Below are 24,135 nucleotides of genomic sequence, written 5' to 3' on the forward strand. Positions count from 1 at the left end.
ATAATAAGAAAAACATGAAATGGCTCAGCGATTTACTGCAGAGCAAGTACTGAACGCAATCAAATATGACTGTAACTGTCACAGGATGAATCTGGTGAAGCTGTTAGCGATCAAAATATTGATTTTGAAGATGTTGAAAATTATATAGTTTTGAGAATACGTTTGAGATCGCGAATGGGCGTGACCTCAAACATATAACTAGCCCATTATTTGCTGAATTTACTGGGAAATGAGCTCTGACGAGGACAGTGATGATGGCATAAAACATCTGCTCAAACTGAGCCCTTTCAAGCTCCAAAAGGTAACAAAATATGATTTATTTTATTCTTCTGTAATTGTTACTCTAATATCAGAGGAGTTTTATATTATTGCAACAGGTAGAGATCCTTCCGTGTTAGATATAGATCCGGGTCGATAAAGACCCGAATATGATTGGCAAAACAGTCATGCATTTAAGGGTTAAGCTGCAGTCTGTAAGTTTTGCCTCTTTTTCGCCATCTCTGTTTGACACCTGCAATTGCAATTATTTGCGGAATTATCATCTTTACGTGGGTTGTGCATCGGCACGGCTCCTCAGCGTGGATGAATCTAATGTTTTGAGAGGAATGTGTGGCTGTCGGTCACCGCACACTGTAAAAAAATGACCATGATTTTAACAGTAAAAGACTGTAAAAATGCTGCGGTGAAAAACTGTCAATTGGTTTACAGAAAGTTTCCGTACTATATACGGTGAATAACTGTAATAGATCTAACGGTACATTTAATGTAATTTTATGGTAAAATACTGTTAAATTCACAGTTTTTGGAAGTGAAAAATAACAATTCATTGTAAAATTTACAGTGAAAAAACGTAAATGGACATTCCCACAATTCCCTGCGTGACACTTCACATTTGATATATTTTCGTTGAAGAACGTTTCTTCTTAGTTTTTCTAATTTTTTTCTAATCAGTTATGTACATTAGGGTTTTACGTTACATCTAATGTTGTTAAAATTAATGTTTATTGCATTTTTAAAATTTCATGCATGTTACCATGATGGTGTTTAGTGTGTGTGTGAATGACACTGTGTGCTCCTTCTATATGTTAGTGTTTTCCTTCTCAGCTTGTGGAAAATCTGCTTGTGATGAACTTTGATTCATCATGTGACTCTTATCACCACTGTGTTTGGTGACTGTCAGTGTATTATAAAGGTACAAAACAGATTAGTACTTCATTAGGTTGGTAAATTAACATTATATCAGTTAATGAAGTACGTTATTTTACCGTAAATAATTGTTAAGACAGAAACACTATTGTTACTGTATTTTTTACGGTAAAGTTCTGGCAACCACAGCTGCCGGTTTTTTACTGTAAATTTTACTGGGATTTTTTTTTTTACAGTGCACCGGTGGATACTGTACTTCAGAATTACAGATTGTAGTCTTGTAATCTAACCAAAATAAGAATTTTCACTGGAAAAATGTCATCTGAAAAAGCAAGTAACAAATCTGCTGCTTTTGTTCTGACCAACTGAGAAAAAAAAAAGCATTACAATAAATCGCGCTGCCAATGGTGATTAAATCTAACTATCGGTTAGCTCATATCACATCAAACCTTACAAAATAATTATTATTATTGTTATACTTTGTTCTCAAATTGTTAATGTTAACAACATCAGCATTGCGTGACTATATGTATAGTGTGTATTAGCATTACCTGTAGATTTTAATTTCTGCACAGTCTAATCCCTAGTGTTAATTTGTCATACCCAACAATCTGCCATCAAAATGATAAGTTTAGCTATAGCAGCTGTGAGAAAAGGCTATAAATGATCAGTCACCTGCAGTATCCTCACCAGACTGTATAAAACAGATCCTCACATGCCGTATAGCCTACTAGCAGGGACTCCTTCTTTATGTAAACAGACGTCACACAATGACGCAAAGATGAATGGCTGCATGCTCGAATTTCCTGCAGAAACCTACCAATACCACTCAAATTAGAAAACATTATTACAAGTTTACCGTTGTGAATCGGGCTAAGGTAAGGAGATAATTTTGAACACTGGCTGGTTATGTACTTGCTCAGAAATTTATTTTGAATAATTGTTAACCAAAAAGTTACAGACTGCAGCTTTAAGTTGCAATTATGAGAAATAAAGTCACACTTGTGAGTCAAAATTGTGAGATATAAAGTTGCAATTACGAGAAATTAAATCATAATAATCATTGTAAGATATAGTGTCAAATTTATGATATATAAACTTACAATTACAAGTTATTAAGTTGAAATTGTTGGATACAAAGTTACAATTATGATAAATAAAGATGCAATTGTTAGATATAAACTCATAAATGTGAGATACAAAGTTGCAATTAAGTTGAAAGAAAGTCGCAAATCATGAGTCAAAATTGTAAGATATAAAGTTGCAATTATGAGGAATTAAGTCACAATTGTAAGATATGTTGTGATATACAGTATATTAAACAATTATGAGAAAGTTGGCATTGTGAAATATAAAGTCACAATTATGAGAAAGACACAATTGTGAAAAGTAAACTTAAAATTCTTAGTTATAAACTCATAACTGTGAGATATAAAGTTGCAATTACGAGAAATTAAGTCACAATTGTGATATACACTGTTGATATCCACAGAAAAAAAAAGTTGCTGTTTGGATGTAAATAGGCAAATGCTTAAGAGTCAATGATTGGATCATTATTGCAGTGATTATTATGTTTCTAGCATGTTATATTTTTGGCAACCATTCAGTTTGGCCCTCTCAACAATTCTTTCACAATTTGAGCACGATGAATCTTGACTTTGTCATCCTGGAATATGATGTATCTAGAGATATAAAGTTGCAACTGCATTTATCATTGCTATTAAAAAGTTAAAGTCACAATTGTTATATAAAGTTGTAATCATGAAAAATGAAAAGTCAAAATTGTAAGATATTAAGTTATGAAAAATAAAATATAGGCACAACTGTGACACTACCGGTCAAAAGTTTGGAAACATTACTATTTTTAATGTTTTTGAAGGACGTCTCTTATGCTCATTAAGGCTGCATTTATTTCATAATAAATACAGAAAAAACAGTAATATTGTGAAATATTATAACAATTTAAAATTATGGTTTTCTATTTAAATATACTTTAAAATATAATTTATTCCTGTGATGCAAAGGATTTTTAAGGATTCAATGATGAATAAAAAGTAAAAAAAAATATCAGCATTTATTTAAAATAGAAATCTTTTGTAACAATATACACTACAATTCAAAAGTTTGGGGTCAGTATTTTATTAATATTTTAATACTTTTATTCAGCACAGATGTGTTGAAATGATAAAAAGTGATCCTGAAAAAGTATCACAGTTTCCAAAAAGTATTAAGCAGCACAACTGTTTTCAACATTGATAAAAATCAGCATATTAGAATGATTTCTGAAGGATCATGTGACCCTATAAAGACTGGAGTAATGATGCTGAAAATTCAGCTTTGCATCACAGGAATAAATTATATTTTAAAGTATATTAAAATAGAAAACCATAATTTTAAATTGTAATAATATTTCACAATATTATTGTTTTTTCTGTATTTATTATGAAATAAATGCAGCTTTAATGAGCATAAGAGACTTCATTCAAAAACATAATATTCCCAAACTTTTGACCAGTAGTATATAAACTTACAATTACGAGATCTAAAATCATAATTCACGAACAAAAGTTACAATTACCTTTTAATTCTTTTACTCTGAGGGAGATATGGGCTTCCATACTTAATTTTTAAAATTTTGTATCGCATCTTCTATCTTCTTCTGTATTGTTTTCGATAGATATGTTTCCTGAAATACAAAACAAAGAGATACTAATAAAGAATCAGATTTATTGCAGTGTGTAAGCACACACAGAGTGTGAGTGTGCATTCCCAAATGCACTTAACCTTCTGCGTGAACAAGTGTGTGTGGTGTGTGTGCGCGCACGCACGTATGTGTGTCCATGCACCTATGTTCCGCATGTTCACACCCTCACGCGCACATTCCCCTGCTGGGGAAGAATCCCTGGGTCAATGAATTATTCATCATACAGATCTTGTTAAAGGAAAAAAAAATCAAGGCAGGACGAATATATGGTTGTTTGATATTGCCATGAAGGGAATTCTCTCCATATTAGTTCTCTGAAGAAACAGGAAGCAAGAGTTTGAACACACCAGCAGTGTGAATGTAGGCCACCATGATGTTCCTACATACTGATTGATGCTAATCATCGTGACTGGTCTTGTCTACTGCTTTCGTTTCAGTAAATGGATGCTGTACATTGTTTTAGTGTTTCTGTCTTTGGTGTGTGTGTGTGGATGTTCACACAGTTCCTCTTTAAATAGTGCACAATTTCACAGGTTATTAAGTCAGCTCATCCTGCTCTTTACATAGAGCTGATTCCCGTAATTATCCATAATCGTTTATTTATTTGTTTATATAGTTAGTTATTTCAGCCAGTGCATTTGTAAGTCAGATGCATTCGCAGAATATTAAAGAGGCAAATGAGAATCCAGAGGCTAAATAATGAAGCAATGGCCTAAAATAAATCATGACATGATTTCAACGCGGCGTTCATTTAAATAGACGAAAAAGCAAAGGGATCCTTGCATAGAGGGATGAAAGGAAATGTCGATGATCTGAAGGGAAGGGAGACAAAAAAACTAAAAGACAGATGAGGTAAGATTAGTTCAAACCGAGATATCATTGGGCACCATAAACAATCATCTCCTATGAGCACTGAGACAACTCTTTACCCTCACACTTAATCGCTGTGTCCTCTAAGATGTCAATATTTCTTTAGAGTCCCACTGACTTTGCACACCAGTTTCAGATATTTATCAAGTAACAGATATTACGGTTATCTTCAAGCATACTCTGCTGTGAATGTCAAATAGGATAACCTGCATGTTGTACGACAGGATAATGTTATCACACGTTGCAATATGTAATGTTATTTAAAGATACACACTTTAAGCTGATTTAGGACAAGTGTGTAATGCATGTAATAATAATGACTGTCCAACCAGGTAGTCCCACCTGCCAAACTCATGCCATTGGTTGAGCCAGAAGTGTAAAATCACTAAAAAGCTGTGCCACTTTTTTATGTTAAATGTCCAATTAATTAAACGGCTAATCCAGCCAAAATAGGTGTTATCTGTGGTGGTATAGCACAGTGACATGCATATTTAAAGTGAGGCATTGTCATTCTTTTCAGCTCATATAATTTCTATTAAAATTAGAATCATTATGGATTGTGTCTTGTTCACAAATGTCAGCGCCGCAATTAACAATATTAGTGTTTGCATAAAGGTAATGGAATTTCTTTAAAAGAGATGCATCTGTACATTTTCTATTGATCATGGCAGCATTAATTCATCAAATAAATGATTAAATGACATCTTGTAAATTCAAATTTTTTGGCTTATAATTTGACTAATAAACTAGAATTGGGATACTGATTCTTTAATTGAGAATGGTCATTTTTAATTGATTTCTTTTGTTTTAAATTACACCTTTCTCCATTAAAGATCTTTATCAGAGCTTTAACATTTTGAATCTACCTAGCTGGACTTTTACAATGATGTTTAATTGGCTAAAATTATTACAATTAAAGTAGAAGAATGCTTATGCTTTAAAGGGTTAGTTTACCCAAAAATGAAAATTCTGTCGTTAATTACTCACCCTCATGTCGTTCCACACCGTAAGACCTTCATTCATCTTCGGAACACAAATTAAGATATTTTTGATAAAATCCAATGGCTCAGTGAGGCCTCCATTGACAGCAACACTTTCAAACGCCCAGAAAGCCAGAAAGCTAAAAACATATTTAAAACAGTTAATGTGACTACAGTGGTTCAACCTTAATATTATGAAGCGACAAGAATACTTTTTGTGCGCCAAAAAACAAAAAGCAAATAATGACTTCATTCAACAATATCTAGTGTTAGGTGATTTCAAAACACTGCTTCATGAAGCTTCGAAGCTTTACAAATCTTTAGTTTCGAATCAGTGGTTCGGAGCGTGTATCAATCTGCCAAAGTCACGTGAACCACTGAAATTTCGAAACACTGTTTTTTTTTGGCGCACAAAAAGTATTCTTGTCGCTTCATAACATTAAGGTTGAACCACTGTAGTCACATGATCTATTTTAAATACAGCTTTAGTAGCTTTCTGGGCATTGAAAGTGTAAATTAATTTGCTGGCAATGCAGGCCTCACTGAGCCATCGGATTTCATCAAAAATTTCTTTATTTGTGTTCCAAAGATGAACGAAGATCTTACGGGTGTGGAATGACATGAGGGTGAGTAATAAATGATAGAATTTTCATTTTTGGGAGAACTAACCCTTTAAGGGTGTGGAAGTGTTAAAGCGCCCCTATTATGGTTTTTCAAATGATAACTTTCATGCAGTGTATAACACTCTACTGCACACATGTTGATGGAACATGAAAAAAAAAAAAAATATTCCACATCATTTTTTGGTTCATTTGGAAACATTTTATTGATAAAAAAAAATTCCCACCCCAAAATATTTTTTCGTTGCCTGTTATGCGACAATGGTACAGAGTCATAGAGAAAATTATCAACAAAATCCCAATTTTTTAAAAAAAAAAGTTCAAGAAATCATTAAAGGGGTACTTCACCCCTGGAAAAATGAATGTGTATTTAAAATTGGTCATTTATGTTGTAGAAATGTGAAATTATTTTTGAATTTGGAGCTTTCTAGACTGAGAAAAGGCAGAAAATGTATTTTTGACTAATGTGGATGAAAGACAACAACTCCCAGAATGCACTTGTTTTGCTGCCCTTGCGAGGCCACGCCCAAACCACGCCTATCGGTTACAGGCAGCATTACCAGGAAAATTCAAACAACTAGGCTTGCTTTGTTACATATTAATTCTATAAATCGTGAGTTAGTTCATACATTTACAGCGAAATGGTGCTAAATTGCTTTGTACCTGGATGTACACCCAAAACCAGGAAAGGACAAGTAAGTTTCCATCATTTTCCGATTAAGTTAAAGATTACGAATCAAATATCTTTGCAATGAAGAGAACCATTTTGAAGGACACCGCGATACCATCGATATTCACTTTCCCAGAGGACGAACAGCCTGGGCATCTGGTACTAAGCGTATTCGCCTAGAGGTAAGACTCGCTGATACTAGACTGATAACACAGTAGCCTATATGTAGTGTTGTAGGTAGCAGTAAAACTGGAAACTTAGCAAAGTAACATTAGATAGACAATTACATATAAGTTGCTTATAAGTTGACTGTTATCAAAGTAAAGCCACTGTTCTGTAAAACTGAGTTAGTCTATTTATCTATTTATGCTAACGTTACCACAAAAGCCTGTTGCTGTATTGGTTGAGATGACTGCAGAGACCGATACATTTGCGAGATGAACCACTGATGTAGTGCAGACAAAATAAAGTTAATTACTGTAAGCTTAAAAATATAATTGACAACCACTTTTGATAAAATCTTTGATCTATGTCCGTGAGTAACCTCAAACGCGCATATGTATGGGCGTTGGTGAAAAAATGCGGAACTACCTGCTATTACTGGCTGTAATTTTAAGCCTCTGGCTAAAAAAAGCCTCCGATGACGCAAAATGACGATTTTTGCGTCATCTGAGGCTTTTTTACAGAATAAAAATGCATAAATCTCTCATCTCGGGCTGATATGAAGGGGGAAAGCACGGTAATTCGAAAATACTAGTGGTATTCTACTAATACAAAGCTTAATGCTAAATCCTGAAGTAACCTTTTAAGTAAAAAGGGGAAAACACTTTAAAGACATTGATATATTGAATTTGATACATGCATAGGTCTGTATCATGTAGTGTGAGGCAACAAAAAGAGAACATCTCGGGTTACAGATGTAACCCCTGTTCCCTGAGTAAGTGAACGAGACGCTACGTCAATGACGTGATGGGAACTCTCTGCATTTTGTGTTCGTGAAGAACCTCTATATCCAACCAATGAGGAGACGTGACGTCAGAGGCGTGTGACGTCACGGACCAGGAAACTATAAAGCATACCCAGAACAAAGAACGCTAGCTTCTGGAATATGTCTGAAGCAAAGCGCTCCACGTATGAAGAAGGTATGGCAACGCGATGTAGCGTCTCGTTCCCTTACTCAGGGGGACCCGTAACATACAAACAGCTGGTCTGTTTTTCTCCACAGTGCAGCTCTGTGGACATAAGCATCCAAAGCCCTGACAGGGCAAAGCAGATTACGTTTTTCCTGATCCACATCTTTAAATGGAGGAGGGCAGAAAGCCTGAAGAACAATAGGACCCGGGATCCTCGTGGGGACCTTAGGCACGTAGCCAGGTCTAGTGTGTAGGAAAGCCTTAATCATACCAGGTGCAAATTCCAAACATGATGGAGCAACCGAAAGTGCTTGCAAATCTCCTATCCTCTTTAAGGATGAAATAGCCAGTAAAAACACTGTTTTTAGTGTAAGGAACTTATCTGTGGTTCAAAGGGAGCCTCAGCTAACCCCTGTAACACTATTGCTAGGTCCCAGGTCGGAATTGTTGCACGCACTGCAGGCCTCAGCCTCAGTGCCCCACAGAGGAAGCATATAACAAGGGGGTCTCGACCCACCGAGAAACCACCCAAAGGAATATGATAGGCCAAAATGGCCGCAATGTAAACCTTCAATGTCGAAGGAGTCAAACCTTCTGAGAATTTCTCTTGAAGGAACTGAAGCACAAGGCTAATAGGTGACTGGACAGGGTCCACATTACGCTGACTACACCATGTAGAGAACAGCTTCCATTTATACATGTATAACTTCCTCGTGGAGGGAGCTCTGGATTGCAGAATGGTCTCCACAACCTCGGTTGGGAGACCAGATTCTATGAGCCTTGCCCCCTCAGAGGCCAGGCCCATAGCTTCCACATTTCTGGGCGGGGATGGAGAATCGTGCCGCCTGCTTGGGACAGGAGGTCCTGTCTTAAAGGAAGCTCCATGGGGGAGCTGTGAAGAAGGGACACTAGGTCAGAGCGTCTGCCCCCACATTTAGATGCCCTGGAATATAAACTGCTTTTACTGAAAGAAGTTTCCCCTGGGCCCACAGGAGGATGCGACTGGCCAGACTGCATAACAGGCAAGACCGCAAACACCCCTGGTGGTTTATGTATGAGACCACCGTAGTGTTGTCCGTGCGGACCAACACATGGTGGCCCCTCAGGTCTGGGAGGAAGTGCTTCAGTGCTAGAAACACCGCCATCATCTCCAGACGATTTATGTGCCAGGAGAGTTGATGGTCCTCCCACAGACCCTGAGCTGAGCGACCACTCATGATTGCCCCCCAACCCGTGAGGGAAGCATCTGTCGTAAGCATTACGCGACGACGAGGAGTTCCCAGCACGGGTCCCTGGGACAGGAAACAAGGCTTTTTCCACATGACCAGAGCATGAAGGCATCGCCGCGTGACTTTGATCATGCGAAAAGGATTTCCCCTCGGGGAGAATCCCTTGGTCCTGAGCCACCACTGTAAGGGTCTCATGTACAGAAGGCCAATAGTAATCACGTTGGACGCAGCTGCCATCAGACCCAACAGTCTCTGAAACTGTTTTACAGTAAGTGATTGGCCTACTTTCAGGGACAAACAACAGTAAATAAGACAGACAAGATACAGATTGCGCTTGCTGAAGACAACAGAAGCTAGCGTTCTTTGTTCTGGGTATGCTTTATAGTTTCCTGGTCCGTGACGTCACCCGCCTCTGACGTCACGTCTCCTCATTGGTTGGATACAGAGGTGCTTCACGAACACAAAATGCAGAGGGTTCCCATTACGTCATTGACGTAGCGTCGACAGTTCCCACGAAAGTGAATTTCTTAACATGCAAAATAAAATAAAAATTCATAAAACCTGACAAAAGGCTTATCTACACCTTCTTACACACACACATATTTTTATGTACAGTTCATGTCATTTTAAATAAGATTACTAAAGCAAATAATCTTGCCTCCTGTGACCATGTGTCAGAACAGGATGTCCCACCTTTAAATGGTGCTTGATATTGACTCCAACACCTATACTGAACTGTTCTTTGGTACATTCTCGACCTTTCTAATTGGTTGTAATCATTTAAAGAAACATGTTCTAAACATAGGGCTTAAGAAATCTTTCTGTTGCCTGAGGGCAACGCTGTGCTGTAGAGGGATAATATAACTGTTTGTGAATGTAAAAGGTCTACAAAGATTTAAAGATCAAAGTGCATGACAAGTAAAGTTATTGTCTCCTAGAATAAATGATTCTGCCTGAAATGAGTCATCAGTAATTCCAGTTTCACTTCCTGTTACGTAACAATGTAACAAATTAGCATAATGCCGGTTCTTTATGGCAAGCTTTTTGCGTGCATTTGAGTGCTATGTAGCCTATATTACGTAAACGCTCATTATTATGGTTTATTCTCTCCAGTATTTAAGAAATTAAATTAATATAAATGTGATTAGTCAAAAACTTTTCAGGTCCTATGGTTGAGAGAGAGACTATTCGGATGAAAACCGGGTCAGTGAGCTATATATAATTATAGTAACGTGGCATTTTTTTTGTCAGTAACGGTAACGGCGTTGTAACGGGAGAAAAAGTAATTAGTTTGATTACTCGTTACTGAAAAAAGTAACACTGTTATTTCCATCACTGTTAACAACACACAAAATACACAATATAATCTCAGAAAGTACAGAAATACAATATATGCGTTAATGTACAATACTGTATACCTGCAGGGTGCAGTGAAGTGTACAGCTCTACAGAGCAGAATAAATAGAGCGGACAGAGTCTAGCAGCAGGATCTAGTGCAACAAAACAAGCATCAGTGATCATGAAGGTGCAAAATATACTCTCAAATATCACTTCATGTGGCAGTGAATCTATCCATCCATCAGATGAATATTTACAGAAGCAGAAGTTCGGTCTGAGTTTTGTGGTGCTCTCATGAAACCAGCTTAACTAGGCAAGGACGAACAGCAGTGGGAATCTGCCCTGAAGGGGGCTCAGTGAAAATCAGCGGAACTTGTTCTTTCCCTTTTTTCGTCTCTTTATCAGAATAAACAAGGTGTTGATTGTTGCCCAGCAGTGCTGCTAAAGTCTATCTCCAAATCCGTGAGTGTCCCTCTGGGTGTTTGTGTGTAGTAATACGATATAGGGTGGGTGGTTAGGTGGTTGTGTGCATGTCTATAAACATGTATGGATGCTTAAGTGGATGCATATGAATGTGGACGTCTCATGGACAATATTAGCTACATCCTCATGACAGAGATCTGCCCGCTGCCCCAGGAAACAATTCAACCTCTCTCTCCTCTTTTAATTAACCTTGTTAATGATAGTCAATGTTTGGATGAAAAGGACTGAGAGGCGGTTCTCATTTTTCAAATGAATATAATGTCTTGCTTGAGAGGCTGCATCTGAACTTCAAGAGGTTCTCTTAAAACCCTCATAGCCCATCAATCATCTCTGAAAAATCAATTCAGATTCTGCTGGAATTTATCCTAGAGATGGTGAGAACTCAACAGGGGCATCATTATTTCTGTGTGCAGCACAGAGTCTGGTCAGATGATGTAAATGATAACCTCCTGCAAACAGCCTCTTAAAAAGAAGATGAATCAGTCTGTTTTCAAATCCCAGCTCTGCGATATGTTACTGGCAGCCATCCAAATATCCATAGGACCACAATATGAAATTGTTACCATGGAAAAACAGCTGTTCGACTGCTGTATCACCAACCTAGTAAGATGTGCTAATTTGGACCTCTATTGATGAACACAATTTGCAGTGTCTACTTTTTTTTTTTTTTTACAGAAATTAATCCTGAAATTTTTTTATCACTGTTTCCATGAAGATTTTAAGGAGCATAACTGCTTTCAACATTGATAATAATAAGAAATGTTACTCGAGCACCAAAACAAAGAATATTAAAAGGATTTCTGAAGGATCATGTGACACTGAAGACTGGAGTCATGGTGCTGAAAATTCAGCTTTGCCATCACAGAAATAAATTACATTTTAAAACATAATAAAATAGAAAACAGTTATTTTAAATGGCAATTTTGTTTTTCTGTTTTTACTGTAATTGTCATCAAATATAGCAGCCTTGGCATTAATAATAAGAGAGTTCTTTCAAAAACATTAAACAAATATTAAGAATTCGACTTGTATTAAGACTATAACATATTTACATTTTTGCTTAGTGGTTCTATATTAAAGCTACTCAATCGACTAGTTTGAAAAGATCACAATGTTTTGGATGAAATATGGAAACTTAATTACAAACATTCCTAAGCAGGTAAGAGCTACAAGCCTGTTCATCACTGAACTTTCCAAAATGGAGCTGGTGGATAAATCCTGTCAATTTGCATGAGTTGCCTTTGAAGCAGGATGGAGATGAGCCTAATGAGCTTTGCTAATTACTGTGCTGATCACTGTCCCTATCTTTTTCTTGCTGTCTCTAACATCTTTCTATTTCACACTTTGACTACTGCATACTTTGTGCAAACGGTGCATTTCAGTGCTTAGACCAGAGTATATTATTGGAATCTCCAATGCACTCAGTGTGCATCGCCTTAATCTCCAGCATAATTTAAATGGTTGTCAAGGCCAAGTTTTACAGGGAAGGTTCTGGAGATTGAATTTTTAAAAAACAAATTTCCATAAACCGTCTAATTCTTCCAAACCTATCTTCTTACAAAGCCTCTGAGCGAAGGTTAAGGTTGTTCGCTCCCAAAAAGATATCCAATACGTTTATAAGGCTTCCATTATTGATTACAGTAAACATGATTTTCTGTTGTTTCTACAAGTTGAGGGATGAGTCAAAATGATTTTCTGTGGTATAATTAAGGGGTCTAGGTTTGGCTAGTGCACATTAGCTCCTGCTGGAATCAATGCAGGTCCAGACTGATTAGTCACATGGCATTTATAACTGGGGTGATTGGCTCAAAAACTTCTGTGGTTCTCATAAGCAAAAATGGCAGATTTCAAATCTGCAGCATCTGAGCAACTGCCATTGAGATGAATAGGAATGCCAATGGAAAACTGCCCCCAGGGACTTTCTTGGTGGAAATTGACAGCGTGGCTCAGATGATGGCAATAGATATTAAAGGGTTTGTTCACCTAAAAATTAAAGTTCTGGTTATTTTTTCTTCTGTGGAACACAAAAGAAGATATTACAAACATTTTAAATCTGTGCGTTTAAATCTGAAGGTTTTCATTGTACAGACTCAACAACAAAAAAAATAAATAAATAAATAAATAAAAAACTGTCCCACAAAAGAAAGTATGTCATGAAGTTTGACATGAGGGTGAGTAAATCATGACAAAATTCATTTTGCGGTGAATTAGTTGAACTTAGCAGTGCAAATGTTAGCAGTGAGCAAGATGTGGCATTATAGCATCATATATACAGCCAAGAAGCTACTATCCATGGAGACAGTCTATGGATTCATCAGTTTTGTTTCCCACCACTGAAGTTAAGAAACAGAAGTTTGTGTGGTATTAAGCTTAAAGCCCAGAGAGTCAGAGAGACAGCCAAGTATCTATCAACAGCTTGATCCCTGCTGATAACCGGTATCTTCTCTTGCTCTGACACTCCCTGACTTGGCAAAAGTAAGAGTTAGAGAAAGTCACAGTGCATCCCCAAACCCTCGATTCCCACATAAGATTAACCCGAAAAAGCTGATCTCAGACCAAAGGTATGCCAATCATACACCGTGTGCTAAAACAATCCACTGATTCAGAATCAGCAATTGGCACCATGTTGTTTTTGCTGCAGAACTCATGTGGTGCTCTCTCTCAGACCTGCTGTTACTGGAGGTCAGGGTTTTCTCCTGAACTCTGCAAGGGCTCTTTATAATTTAACGGCATACAGGGGGCTGCATCCACACACCTGCTGCACTCGCACACAAAGAGAGAGCGAGCGAGAGCCTCATTTTTGATCTATTATTGAAGCTCTGTATTTGAGAAAGCTGTCTATGTTCAATGATGAAGATTTATGCATGCATCGTGGAATTCACAATGCTGAGGCTGTCTTACAAAGGCTGAATATATTGCACGTTGCACATGACAGTAACCTCTTGTTAACACAGAATTCATGCATCATACACTCTTAGGCAAAAAGGTTCTATATAGAACCTTAAATGGTTCTGTTAGGCGCTTCATATATAGAACTTTTTAGAGGTTCTCATCTTTGGACCATTTTATGGATTTATTAAAGGTGCAATGTGTAAAATTTAGGAGGATCTATTCACACAAATGCAATATAATATACATAACTATGTTTTCAGTGGTGTATAAAGACCTCACATAATGAACCGTTATGTTTTTATTACCTTAGAATGAGCCATTTCTATCTCATACTATCTCATACCCCTTCCATGTCAAGTCGCCATTATGCACCGGCATGTTTCTACAGCAGCCCTAAACGGACAAACTGCGCTACAGAATGTGTTTCGTCTCTATGTTCGTTGGTGTTTTCAGAGGCAGCTTGCATCGCCACTATATTGAATATGCACAAAGAAGAAGTAGTAGTAGTCATCTGGTTTATTAGAAGCAGAGACCGTTCTTTGTTAGAAGTAAGAAGAAACCTCATTGCTTGCCTGGCTATCTGCTGTCTCAGACAGCGGCATCTTTGTGTCAGCCACGGTAGCTTCTCTAAAAGTGCCTCAAAAGGGAGGGGTGAGCACGCTGCAAAGCCGTTGGTTGCAATTCACAACCTCACCGCTAGATGACGCAAAAATTTACACACTGCACCTTTAATTTTTAATGAATTCATTTTGTTTTAATTCATCTTTTTATTTTGATTACAACAAAAAAATAACATGTAAACAAACTTTAAATTGAAAATTAAAAGTTTAAATTAACATACAATAATTTAAGACATTTCTCCTTATAGAACCTTTTTGACATAAAGGGTTCTTTAAAGGGGTCCTTGATTATGATTTCACTTATTTTTAAACTTTAGTTAGTGTGTAATGTTGCTGTTAGAGCATAAACAACATTTGCAAAGTTACAACGTTCAAAACGCTCAAAGTTCAATGCAAAGGGAGATATTTTCTTTTGCAGGAATTGCTTTTTAAGGACTACGACAAACGGCTGGTAGGGACTACAACAAGCTTCTTACATTGTTCGAACATTCACAACAATGGAACATTCGAACAATGTAAGGCTGAACACTGTTAGGCTACTGACAATCGTCATTTTGGTTGCGTGAGATTCTCCAGCTTTGTTGATGTAAGTAAGCAAGCAAGGAAAAGAGCAAAAAATGGCAGATGGAGCAATAATAACTGACATGATTCATGATATCATGACATTTTTAGTGATATTTGTGAATTGTCTTTCTAAATGTTTCATTAGCATGTTGCTAATGTACTGTTAAATGTGGTTAAAGTTACCATCGTTTCTTACTGTATTCACGGAGACAAGAGCCGTCGCTATTTTCATTTTTAAACACTTGCAGTTTGTATAATGCATAAACACTAGGGGTGTGACGAGATTTCTCGTCGAGGCGAAAAGTAGTCTCGTGATGTTGCCATGACAGAGTGTTAGGATGATTAGGAAAGAATATGCCACCGCTACGTTTACATTACGCCTCCATTGTCCTTTTGCTTTGTGTTTAAATAAAAAACATTTAATTCAGTTGGATAACGGTCGCCGCCGCTCCATATTTAAAGAGTACGCGCGAACGCTGAAAGTGAAAGTAAACGCGCACGCGCATTCAAACGTGATTTCAATACTCCGCATTTTGAAAGCGGCCCCCGATGAATGCAAATATCTCTCAATATGAAAGCTATTTTAGGCTGGGCAGTGTAGTTGTAACCATCTCTTAACTCTGTATCAAAGAAAAAGTGGGTCTTATTTGCGCTTTGAATATTGAGAGAGTGCGATTATGGTTGCACTAACTGTAAAGTGTTATCATAAAAGCGAATAACAGTTTTCTCTTAATCTTATCAAGCACAAACAGTAAGGTTTCATTTGTTAACATTAGTTAATGCACTGTGAACTATCATGAACTAACAATGAATGACTATTTTTATTAACTAACTTAAACAAAGAATACTGTAGCAAATATTGCTCATTGTTAGTTGATGTTGGTTAATATGTTAATGTTAATAAATGAGACCTTATGAGACTTATTGTAAAGTGTTATCATTTTTATTTATACTGTTTATATTTCTATGATCAGTTTGTGGAAAGGAGTTCAGTTAGGAGGTCAAAAGTTGTAGAAGCTCATAAATCATGTACAGTAAGGTCTGAAGAGACTGAAATCATACAGAAGTCAGTCAGTTGAGTTAGTGGCAAAACCTTTTACAGTACTTGAGTATTGTTGTCTTTTACTGCATATGATAATTCATACTCAGAAATTAGAACTGAAATGACATTCATTACAAGATGATTAATTAAAACATTTCAACTGAACCTGCAGAATATTTTTCTAGTCATGTATTTCGCCATTGAGGATTTCTTAAAAATAGTGTGTAAAAATCTTGTCTCGTCTCGTGAACTCAATCTCGAATCTCGTTTCGTCTCGTCTCGTGAGATACCTGTCTCGTCACACCCCTAATAAACACAACTTCATTCTTTATAAATCTCTCCAACAGTGTAGCATTAGCCACTAGCCACGGAGCACTATCAAACTCATTCAGAATCAAATGTAAACATCCTAATAAATACCATACTTGCGCGATTAGACATGCTGCATGATGAACATCTTGTAAAGATCCATTTTGAGGGTTATATTAGCTGTGTGAACTTTGTTTATGCAATGATAGAGTTGAGAGCTCGGGAGGGGGTGGAGAGCGCGAGCAATTAAAGGGCCGCAGCCTGAATCGGTGCATAGTTAATGATGCCTCAAAATAGGCAGTTAAAAAAATTGATTAAAAAAATCTATGGGGTATTTAGAGCTGCAACTTCACAGACACATTCAGGGGACACCTTAGACTTATATTACATCTTGTAAAAAAACGTTCGATGGCACCTTTAAATCTTGTGAAAATGGGCATAATAGGTCCCCTTTAAATTTGAGCCAAGAACCCTAGGGTTCTATATAGAACCCCATTAAACTTTTTTTTTTCTAAGAGTGAGTGTCGAATCAAAGTAACAGTATAGAATAGAATAGAATAGAATAGAATACATTATTCACTCTTTTTCTTTCTTCTGTGCAACACAAAGGGAGGTGTTTTGAAGAATGTTGGTAATCAAACAGCTTTGGTTACCACTAACTTCTATTGTATGGACAAAAACACAGACATTTCTCAAAATATATTCTTTTCGGTTCCACAGAAGTCATACAGATTTGAAATGACATAGTTGTAAACAAATCAAAGATTATTGTAGTACATTTTACAAGCAGATTCTAAATGAAATGTTTACAACATTTTTTCCCCCCATGCAGTGTGAGTAAATGATGACAGAATTTTTATTTTTTTTGGGTAAACTATAAAGGATATTCATAAAACTTGTGGTACTCTGTTTTTATTATGATTAGAATGTGATGACAGCATAAAAAAAAAAGCTGATTTGGAATACTGAACATCTGTGGCTTGTTCTAAGTTTGCTTTTGCATTGGTTTTGTTGGTGAGCCTCCAAACAGATTCTGAGTTTTTAACAAACTGAAATGACCTTGTCAGACGAGGATTCCGATGAAACCTGGCAAACACACAGACAGACTGCATGAGGAATTGTTTCAATGAAAACTGGTGTTTGGTTTAGAAAGCCTTGACAGAGACAGCCACAGTGCATCAAGTACATGTAGTTTTAATACTAGAATGTTTCATGGTTATGCTTGTCATTTTGTCTACTGTAAGTGGCTAAACAGAGCTAGTTTGAAAACAAAAGCCATTTTGCTGGAACAGACTGTCAGTTGTAGTCTCTTAATGTTCTCTGAAACACTGTACAACACTCTGCATCTGCCTGACTGCCTCGCTCCCACACACGCACAAAGAATATTATGCAGCCTATTAAGAGAACTGTACATGACAGTGCAGGATTTGGAAGAGTATATGCAAACTAGTACACAGATAAAGCAGAAAAAAGCACACAAATATCATCCTATATACCAGCACTGTCAATGAGCTTCATCTATGAGTGGGTTTGCCTACATTTTGGGGACCAAATCTCCTCACTATGGCATTAAAATGTGAAATCACTTACATCATGGAGACTGGTCAACAGCCCTCACGAGGACAATGGATTACAAAACATACTGTAAAATCGGTTTGTGTGAGTGTTATGTTTAGGTGATAGCTAGCTACAGTAAGTATAAATGCTCAGTAGACCTGTCAAGATAGAGGGCATACTGAATGTAATGTGGATGAAAATGAGGCAGAGGGGTGTAGACTTACAGTCTTTACAATGGCATGCACTGCATAAATGTCATAGAATAGATAGATCATGAAATTTTCACACAAGCAAATTTTAAAAGTTTTTTTTTTTTTTTTTTGAAAGATGTTTTTTTTCAGTTATAATCGAGGGTACATTTCACAGCAGCAAAAAACAAAACAAAAAACAAAACAAAACAAAAAAAACAATAAAACAACTATTGGTTTCAGTTTATTTATAACATATCTGCTCATATAATCATTAAATGCCAAAAAAAAGAGATATTTTTCCTGATGAGATTTTCAATTATGTTTCAGACAAACAACTACACTCTGATTAAGTGCTACACTTTAAGTGACTCAAATATTCAATGATTTTTTTTTTCCAGATATTTGTATAAAATTCTCAGCAAAGTCACTAAGGATAAGAACATTTTTATCATTTACTTTAAAGATCATTTTGATAGTTGTGCAATGTCATGCAACCACAAGTGGTTGTAAACTATACCCTGAAATATTATCAAAAGCAGCAGTCTAGATATTTAAAATGTAGAAAATCAGTTAACACATAGTTGGCAATGACAGTAACATAGTTGATAGGTAACGTAGTTGACAATTTCACCATTTTGCCTCATAATTTCAATGGAAGGCCTTGTCAAATGTTATTTTCTTGATCATGTTAATCTCACATTTTAATATTTATTTGTAATAAAATTATAAGAAAATATTGCAGACCATAACAATGTATCCCACATAATTGACAGGAAATGAATATGGTCCTTGATATTAAGTTATTGGAGATAAAATAATATTGATATTTAACATAATGTGTTCAAAATATCTGCCACAGAACAAAATGACATCACATGATGCCAGACAAATGATTTTGGGATAAACCATTTTTTAGTTTTCAGGGGGTGTTTGGTTAGTTGAGAGAATTTTTGCGGACATTAATTAAATGAACTATTTTCTTATTTAAAAGAAAATTAAATTTAAACTCAATCTGTTTTTCAGTGTTTAGATTGTAGAAATAGATTTAATAATAGATTTCGTATAGATATTCTTGACTTTTACATTTTATCTATTATTTTAACACTGAAAAACTGTAATTTAAGGGACATAAAGGCAATTAAAAAAACAACAACAATAACAAAAAAAAAAAAAAAAGGATGCATAAAATATTGGTGTGATATTATAGTATGCATTTTCTTAATTGATAAAATATGACATTTCTGAATTGTTAGGAAAAATATAATTATCATTAATGGACATGAAATGTATACCTTAAATTATATTTGCAATAAAAACAAATAGCCTACCTAAAGGCAATGATTTTAAACAATTGAACAAGTACCAAAAGGCAATGATTTCATATTTTCAACCCTCACACAAAAATGTGTGAATGCAGTATGGAACTTACAGAAATTATGTAAATGGTTTAATTGACTGCAGTCAGAATGTCTACATCCTACTTTACCTCAAGACAATAAATTTAGGGCCTAATACTTATGTGGTTTTTTTTTTTATTAGTTTGAGTTCATTACAAAGTTGGACCAAAACTTTTTACTAAAGGACAGGATTTTAAAAATGTAATTTTCTACATATTAAGGGCTTATTTTGTACACTCACAGACTTAAGTTTTGAAAGCCAACAGTCAAAGTAAAACAGCGCCCCTCACTGGACACTAAAAGACGACGTGTTGGATTCAGTACACTGAAAACTAAAATTGTACACAAACTTTAAAAATGGTCTTTAATCCCCAAACAGGTGCACAAAAATAAATTAATAAATAATATAAAATCGTGTTATACTAAAAGTATAATTGGTTTCATAGCTTTAGAATTAGAATTGCACCAGTCTGCGTTTTTTTGTGTGTGTGTAAAATATAGATGTGCTCGAACCTATAAGCCAGGAGAATTAGATTTAATAACCTTTTTGAAGTGAAATGGCGGATTATTAATAATTCATATGAACCACAATATGCAGGGCTGTTGGATGCTGTCGGCGGTCAAGGTAGGGAACTTGTTTGATGAAACAGTGAATGGGGGTCAAGGCATTCGCATGTTGGGGATTCAGGGGTTGCAAACCTAAGAGGGAAAATTACATATATAAAAAATGTTTATTAAGGCCTAATTAGTTGTTTCTGTGACCTTGACTGAAAAAAATAATACATTAGCGCAGTGCAATATTTTACACACACACATTATAATTCCATGCTAATTGTTATACTTACAATATTATATTATGTGTTTGATCTTGACTTGATCACTGTCCTCAGTGAACTTGACAGTGATAAGCGTAATCGAATGGCTCACGTGATGTGCAACTGTGCTGTTGGACGCCATCTTGGCTCAACGTTCGTAATACCGAGTAGATAGCGTCGTTCTTCCTGTTAGATCCGTAATGACATCAGTTTCCTGCATGTCTTTTCAGTTGCTCCCTGGTTATTTCAGGAGTCATGAACGCTGCTTCACTGGTCCAGAGGCTAGCAGGGATATCTGGAGCTCTTGCAGTCTCAGCAGGTGCTTATGGAGCTCACGGTAAGTGTCCTTTCTGGTCGATTGTGTTTTGTTTTGTTTGGCTAATGACATTACCGCGTTAAGAAGACTGAACATATTGCAAGATTTGGGCAACGTGACCGAGCGCACGCCAGTGAATATTACCTCAAAGTTTGAAGCTTTTCTGCAACTCTGTTTGTTTCTTTTTGGACAGGTTTCCGACACAGTGAAGCGAGTGATTACCAGAGAGAGGTGAGTGTATTTGGCTATTTATATTCTGTGTGTTTGTCACTTGTTCATCTTGTCAAAATTGTCCTACAAAAATGTTACACAGAAGATTTTGGTATAGAAGCCCATTTCCGCCACACAAGGAAGAAAAAAAAAAAGCTCAAAACCGTGAGATAATTATTTCCCTAATTATAACAAACATTTTTGACTCATAATAGTATATCATGATTTTGGTATTTTATTTCAGTTATGCCTTAGTATTATAATTTCAAGTATATTTCACCTTTATAACGTTATCTATCTCATAACTATTACTTTTTATCTCTTATGTATGACTCTTATAATTTCAACTTTTTATGACATGCTTTTTGTTGCGCTGGAAATAGTGGGGCTGGGGTAATAATGCACAAATAAAGTAGATTTTTGTAACTACATTATTAACAGCTAAGCCAGAGGCATGATTATGACTGTTTCTGTTCTTTGTGTCTTCAGTTGTACGAGACCGCAAACAAGTACCACTTCTACCACAGCCTGGCGTTGTTAGGAGCCGCTCGCTGTGGGAAACCAGCTCTGGTAATCACACCTCTCATCATAATTCTTACTACATAAACAGTTTAAGCTCTAAACTAAAATTGTAGTTATGATAACTACTGATATCATGAAAATTGAGTCACCTAGCTGTCTAAAAGTGTCCCAAATTTATCTGAATTCATCTTACGTGGATGATACAAGTCCCCTGCACTTTATACATTGTTATTCTGTCATGGTAAATAAATAAAAAATCATAACTCACCCTCCTTTCTGTGAATGAATAATTTCATCAGATTTCATGGCTACTTTTAAATGGCCATAAATAAAGATGTTTTATTTTCCTCATAATAATATGAAATCTGACACCTGCCATCATATTTAATTTGTGAGCATCTAATTACTTTAAGTTTAAGTTAAAAATTCTCACAATAAACTCATTCTTCCTTTGGTAATATTATTCCAACGAGTAACAGAAGAGTGATACTCATTATGCTCTACTTTACTTGACGACCTCTATGGGAACAGGATGTCCGTTGGTTTGGATGATTTGAAAATGAATTGAATAAAGTACCGCAGCTTAAGCAGAGACTGTATTGAGAATTGAATGAACGTAAGGAAGCAATCACATAAATGAACAAACTTTTTTTTCCTTAAGGCGGGCGCAATCCTCCTCACTGGCATGGGCTGCTTCTGTGGTCCCCTCTACCACCAGGCCTTAACCAATGATCCCAGCTTCAGCAAGCTGGCACCAATTGGAGGCTCTCTGCTCATCGTTGGCTGGGCTGCAATGGCTCTTTGAACTCTTTGACTCCATTTGCAGACCTCAACCCTGTGATTTTAGCATTCTCAAAGATGATGTTCTGTTTTGTTATGTAAACAAGAAATGAGGAGATATGGAGTGGCTGAAGGAGAAACGGGTGGAGAATTTCACATCTTATCTAAACTCTTTTCAGTCACATCTGGAAAGTGATGATAAGGCCTTGGGATCAAACAAAATTCTTTTTTTCCCCCCCTCCACATTGTCACAGGCATTTTATTTTGTCAGCATGAAGAAAAAAAAAATCTTTTGAGAAGCTTTCCTTTGTGGCTTATTACTGAGAATGAGTCACACTCTGGGTTTGTTCATGTCTTGAAAGTGTATGCACATACGTTTCCTTTGTTTGAAAAAATAAAGCTGTCTGAGAAGTTGATTGCCAGTCTGACCTTCTGATATTGGTGGAAATGTCTCTCTGAACATCTCTCTCCCAGGTCAGCGATCTCAATAGCCTTCAGGCTTTGATCGTGTAAGAAGTTCATTACCGGCGACCTCACTTTTAGGGCTTCCAGTGTCCAAACTTAACTTTATTCAAATGAAAAGTGAAATCCAATGAGGTTCTAATTCCAGGGCCTGTGACTGTCAGCACATAGCTGGGTTGGGGACCTTTGAAAATTGCTTTATAAATCCTCAGGTCAATTTGCAAGGGCAGCTTCATAAGCCAACTCTATTGCGGAGAGAGGCTTCTATTGATGCCGCACGTCCCAATAAAGTGATCACACCACTCGTAAAACCCTCATTAACTCGGGCTATTAGAAGAGCCGTGCAAATCAGGGCAAGGCAATCAAACTACTTTAGTCCCCTCTTCACTGTGCTGATGGAAGAATAAGAAATTTCTCTGAGTTTGCAGATAGATAGACATGCTTATACTTGAATAATATAAAGGCATTTTCAACTATACAGTATGCATGTATAATTAGCGTCTTTCTACGGCTCTAAATTGAAGCCCGTTTTGAAAAGTTTTTTCGTGTTTTCCTCTTCCTCTTCCCTGACATTTCAGTAGCTCTGGGAATTCCACCAGTCGCTCATTACAGAAGTCTCCTTGTTAAAATCCATAAAGGCGTATATATATTGCGCTCTGCTTCACGAGGCTGTGTTAAGTGTCTCCTCTCTGGCTCTGTCTGGATAGATGCAGCCAGTAAAAATCAATGTTTAAAGCAACCAATACATTGCAGTGGCCCTGCGGTCATTCGGTCGTTAAATTCTCAACGCGCTTGAATGATCTTTCTGTGTTTGAACCAGCATCTAAGGGGCAAGCAACTTTTAACTTGGTTTCACTACAGTTTGGTAAGAAGCGGTCAGTGGCAGTGAGGTAGGTGTTGTTAATTGCGACCCACGGGAGTTGAAGTCTCTCTCTTTCGGTATTCATGTGGCTTCACTTCCTCCCCTGAGCACCAACTGACATTTTGCACTTACCCTCGCTTGTGTGGGCAGTGCCAATTCAATTCCCAGTCTGATTTAGCATGACCTCGGTTGTCGAAAGAGACGTCGTCTGAAGGTGTGGGAGGTTAGGATTTTTCGGCTTTGAATGAAATGCCCACACACGCTGATATGATTACCCAAACTCTCTCTTCTTCCTGCTCCCTTTTCTAGGCGTCAATCATACCTGCACATCCCATAGAAGAGTGTTAATACAATTTCACTTCAACATGTCAGTCTCCTTTCAACCTCTGCATCCCCATTAAAAGATCATCATTCTTTCTGATG

At 36.7% G+C, this 24,135-nt stretch overlaps 1 protein-coding gene across 1 annotated transcript; it reads left to right on the forward strand.

Moving 5' to 3' along the window:
- Positions 1-20,755: 20,755 nt before the first annotated feature.
- On the forward strand, positions 20,756-22,804 carry tmem256 (transmembrane protein 256). Its single transcript, XM_067400754.1, has 4 exons — positions 20,756-20,897; positions 21,070-21,107; positions 21,576-21,656; positions 22,270-22,804. Exons 1-4 carry the CDS (start codon positions 20,816-20,818, stop codon positions 22,411-22,413), a joined length of 345 nt encoding a protein of 114 aa, XP_067256855.1. The 5' UTR covers positions 20,756-20,815; the 3' UTR covers positions 22,414-22,804.
- The last annotated feature ends 1,331 nt before the right edge of the window (positions 22,805-24,135 follow it).

This window comes from Chanodichthys erythropterus, chromosome 11, assembly GCF_024489055.1.
Source record: "Chanodichthys erythropterus isolate Z2021 chromosome 11, ASM2448905v1, whole genome shotgun sequence".
Lineage (NCBI taxonomy): Eukaryota > Metazoa > Chordata > Actinopteri > Cypriniformes > Xenocyprididae > Chanodichthys > Chanodichthys erythropterus.

Bases quoted from the DNA above. Each gene is read 5' to 3' on its own strand.
- tmem256 (XM_067400754.1), top strand. From the start codon at position 20,816: ATGAACGCTGCTTCACTGGTCCAGAGGCTAGCAGGGATATCTGGAGCT. The intron at 20,898-21,069 runs GTAAGTGTCCTT...CTTTTTGGACAG, and splicing joins AGGTGCTTATGGAGCTCACG to GTTTCCGACACAGTGAAGCG. The intron at 21,657-22,269 runs GTAATCACACCT...TTTTTCCTTAAG, and splicing joins GCTGTGGGAAACCAGCTCTG to GCGGGCGCAATCCTCCTCAC.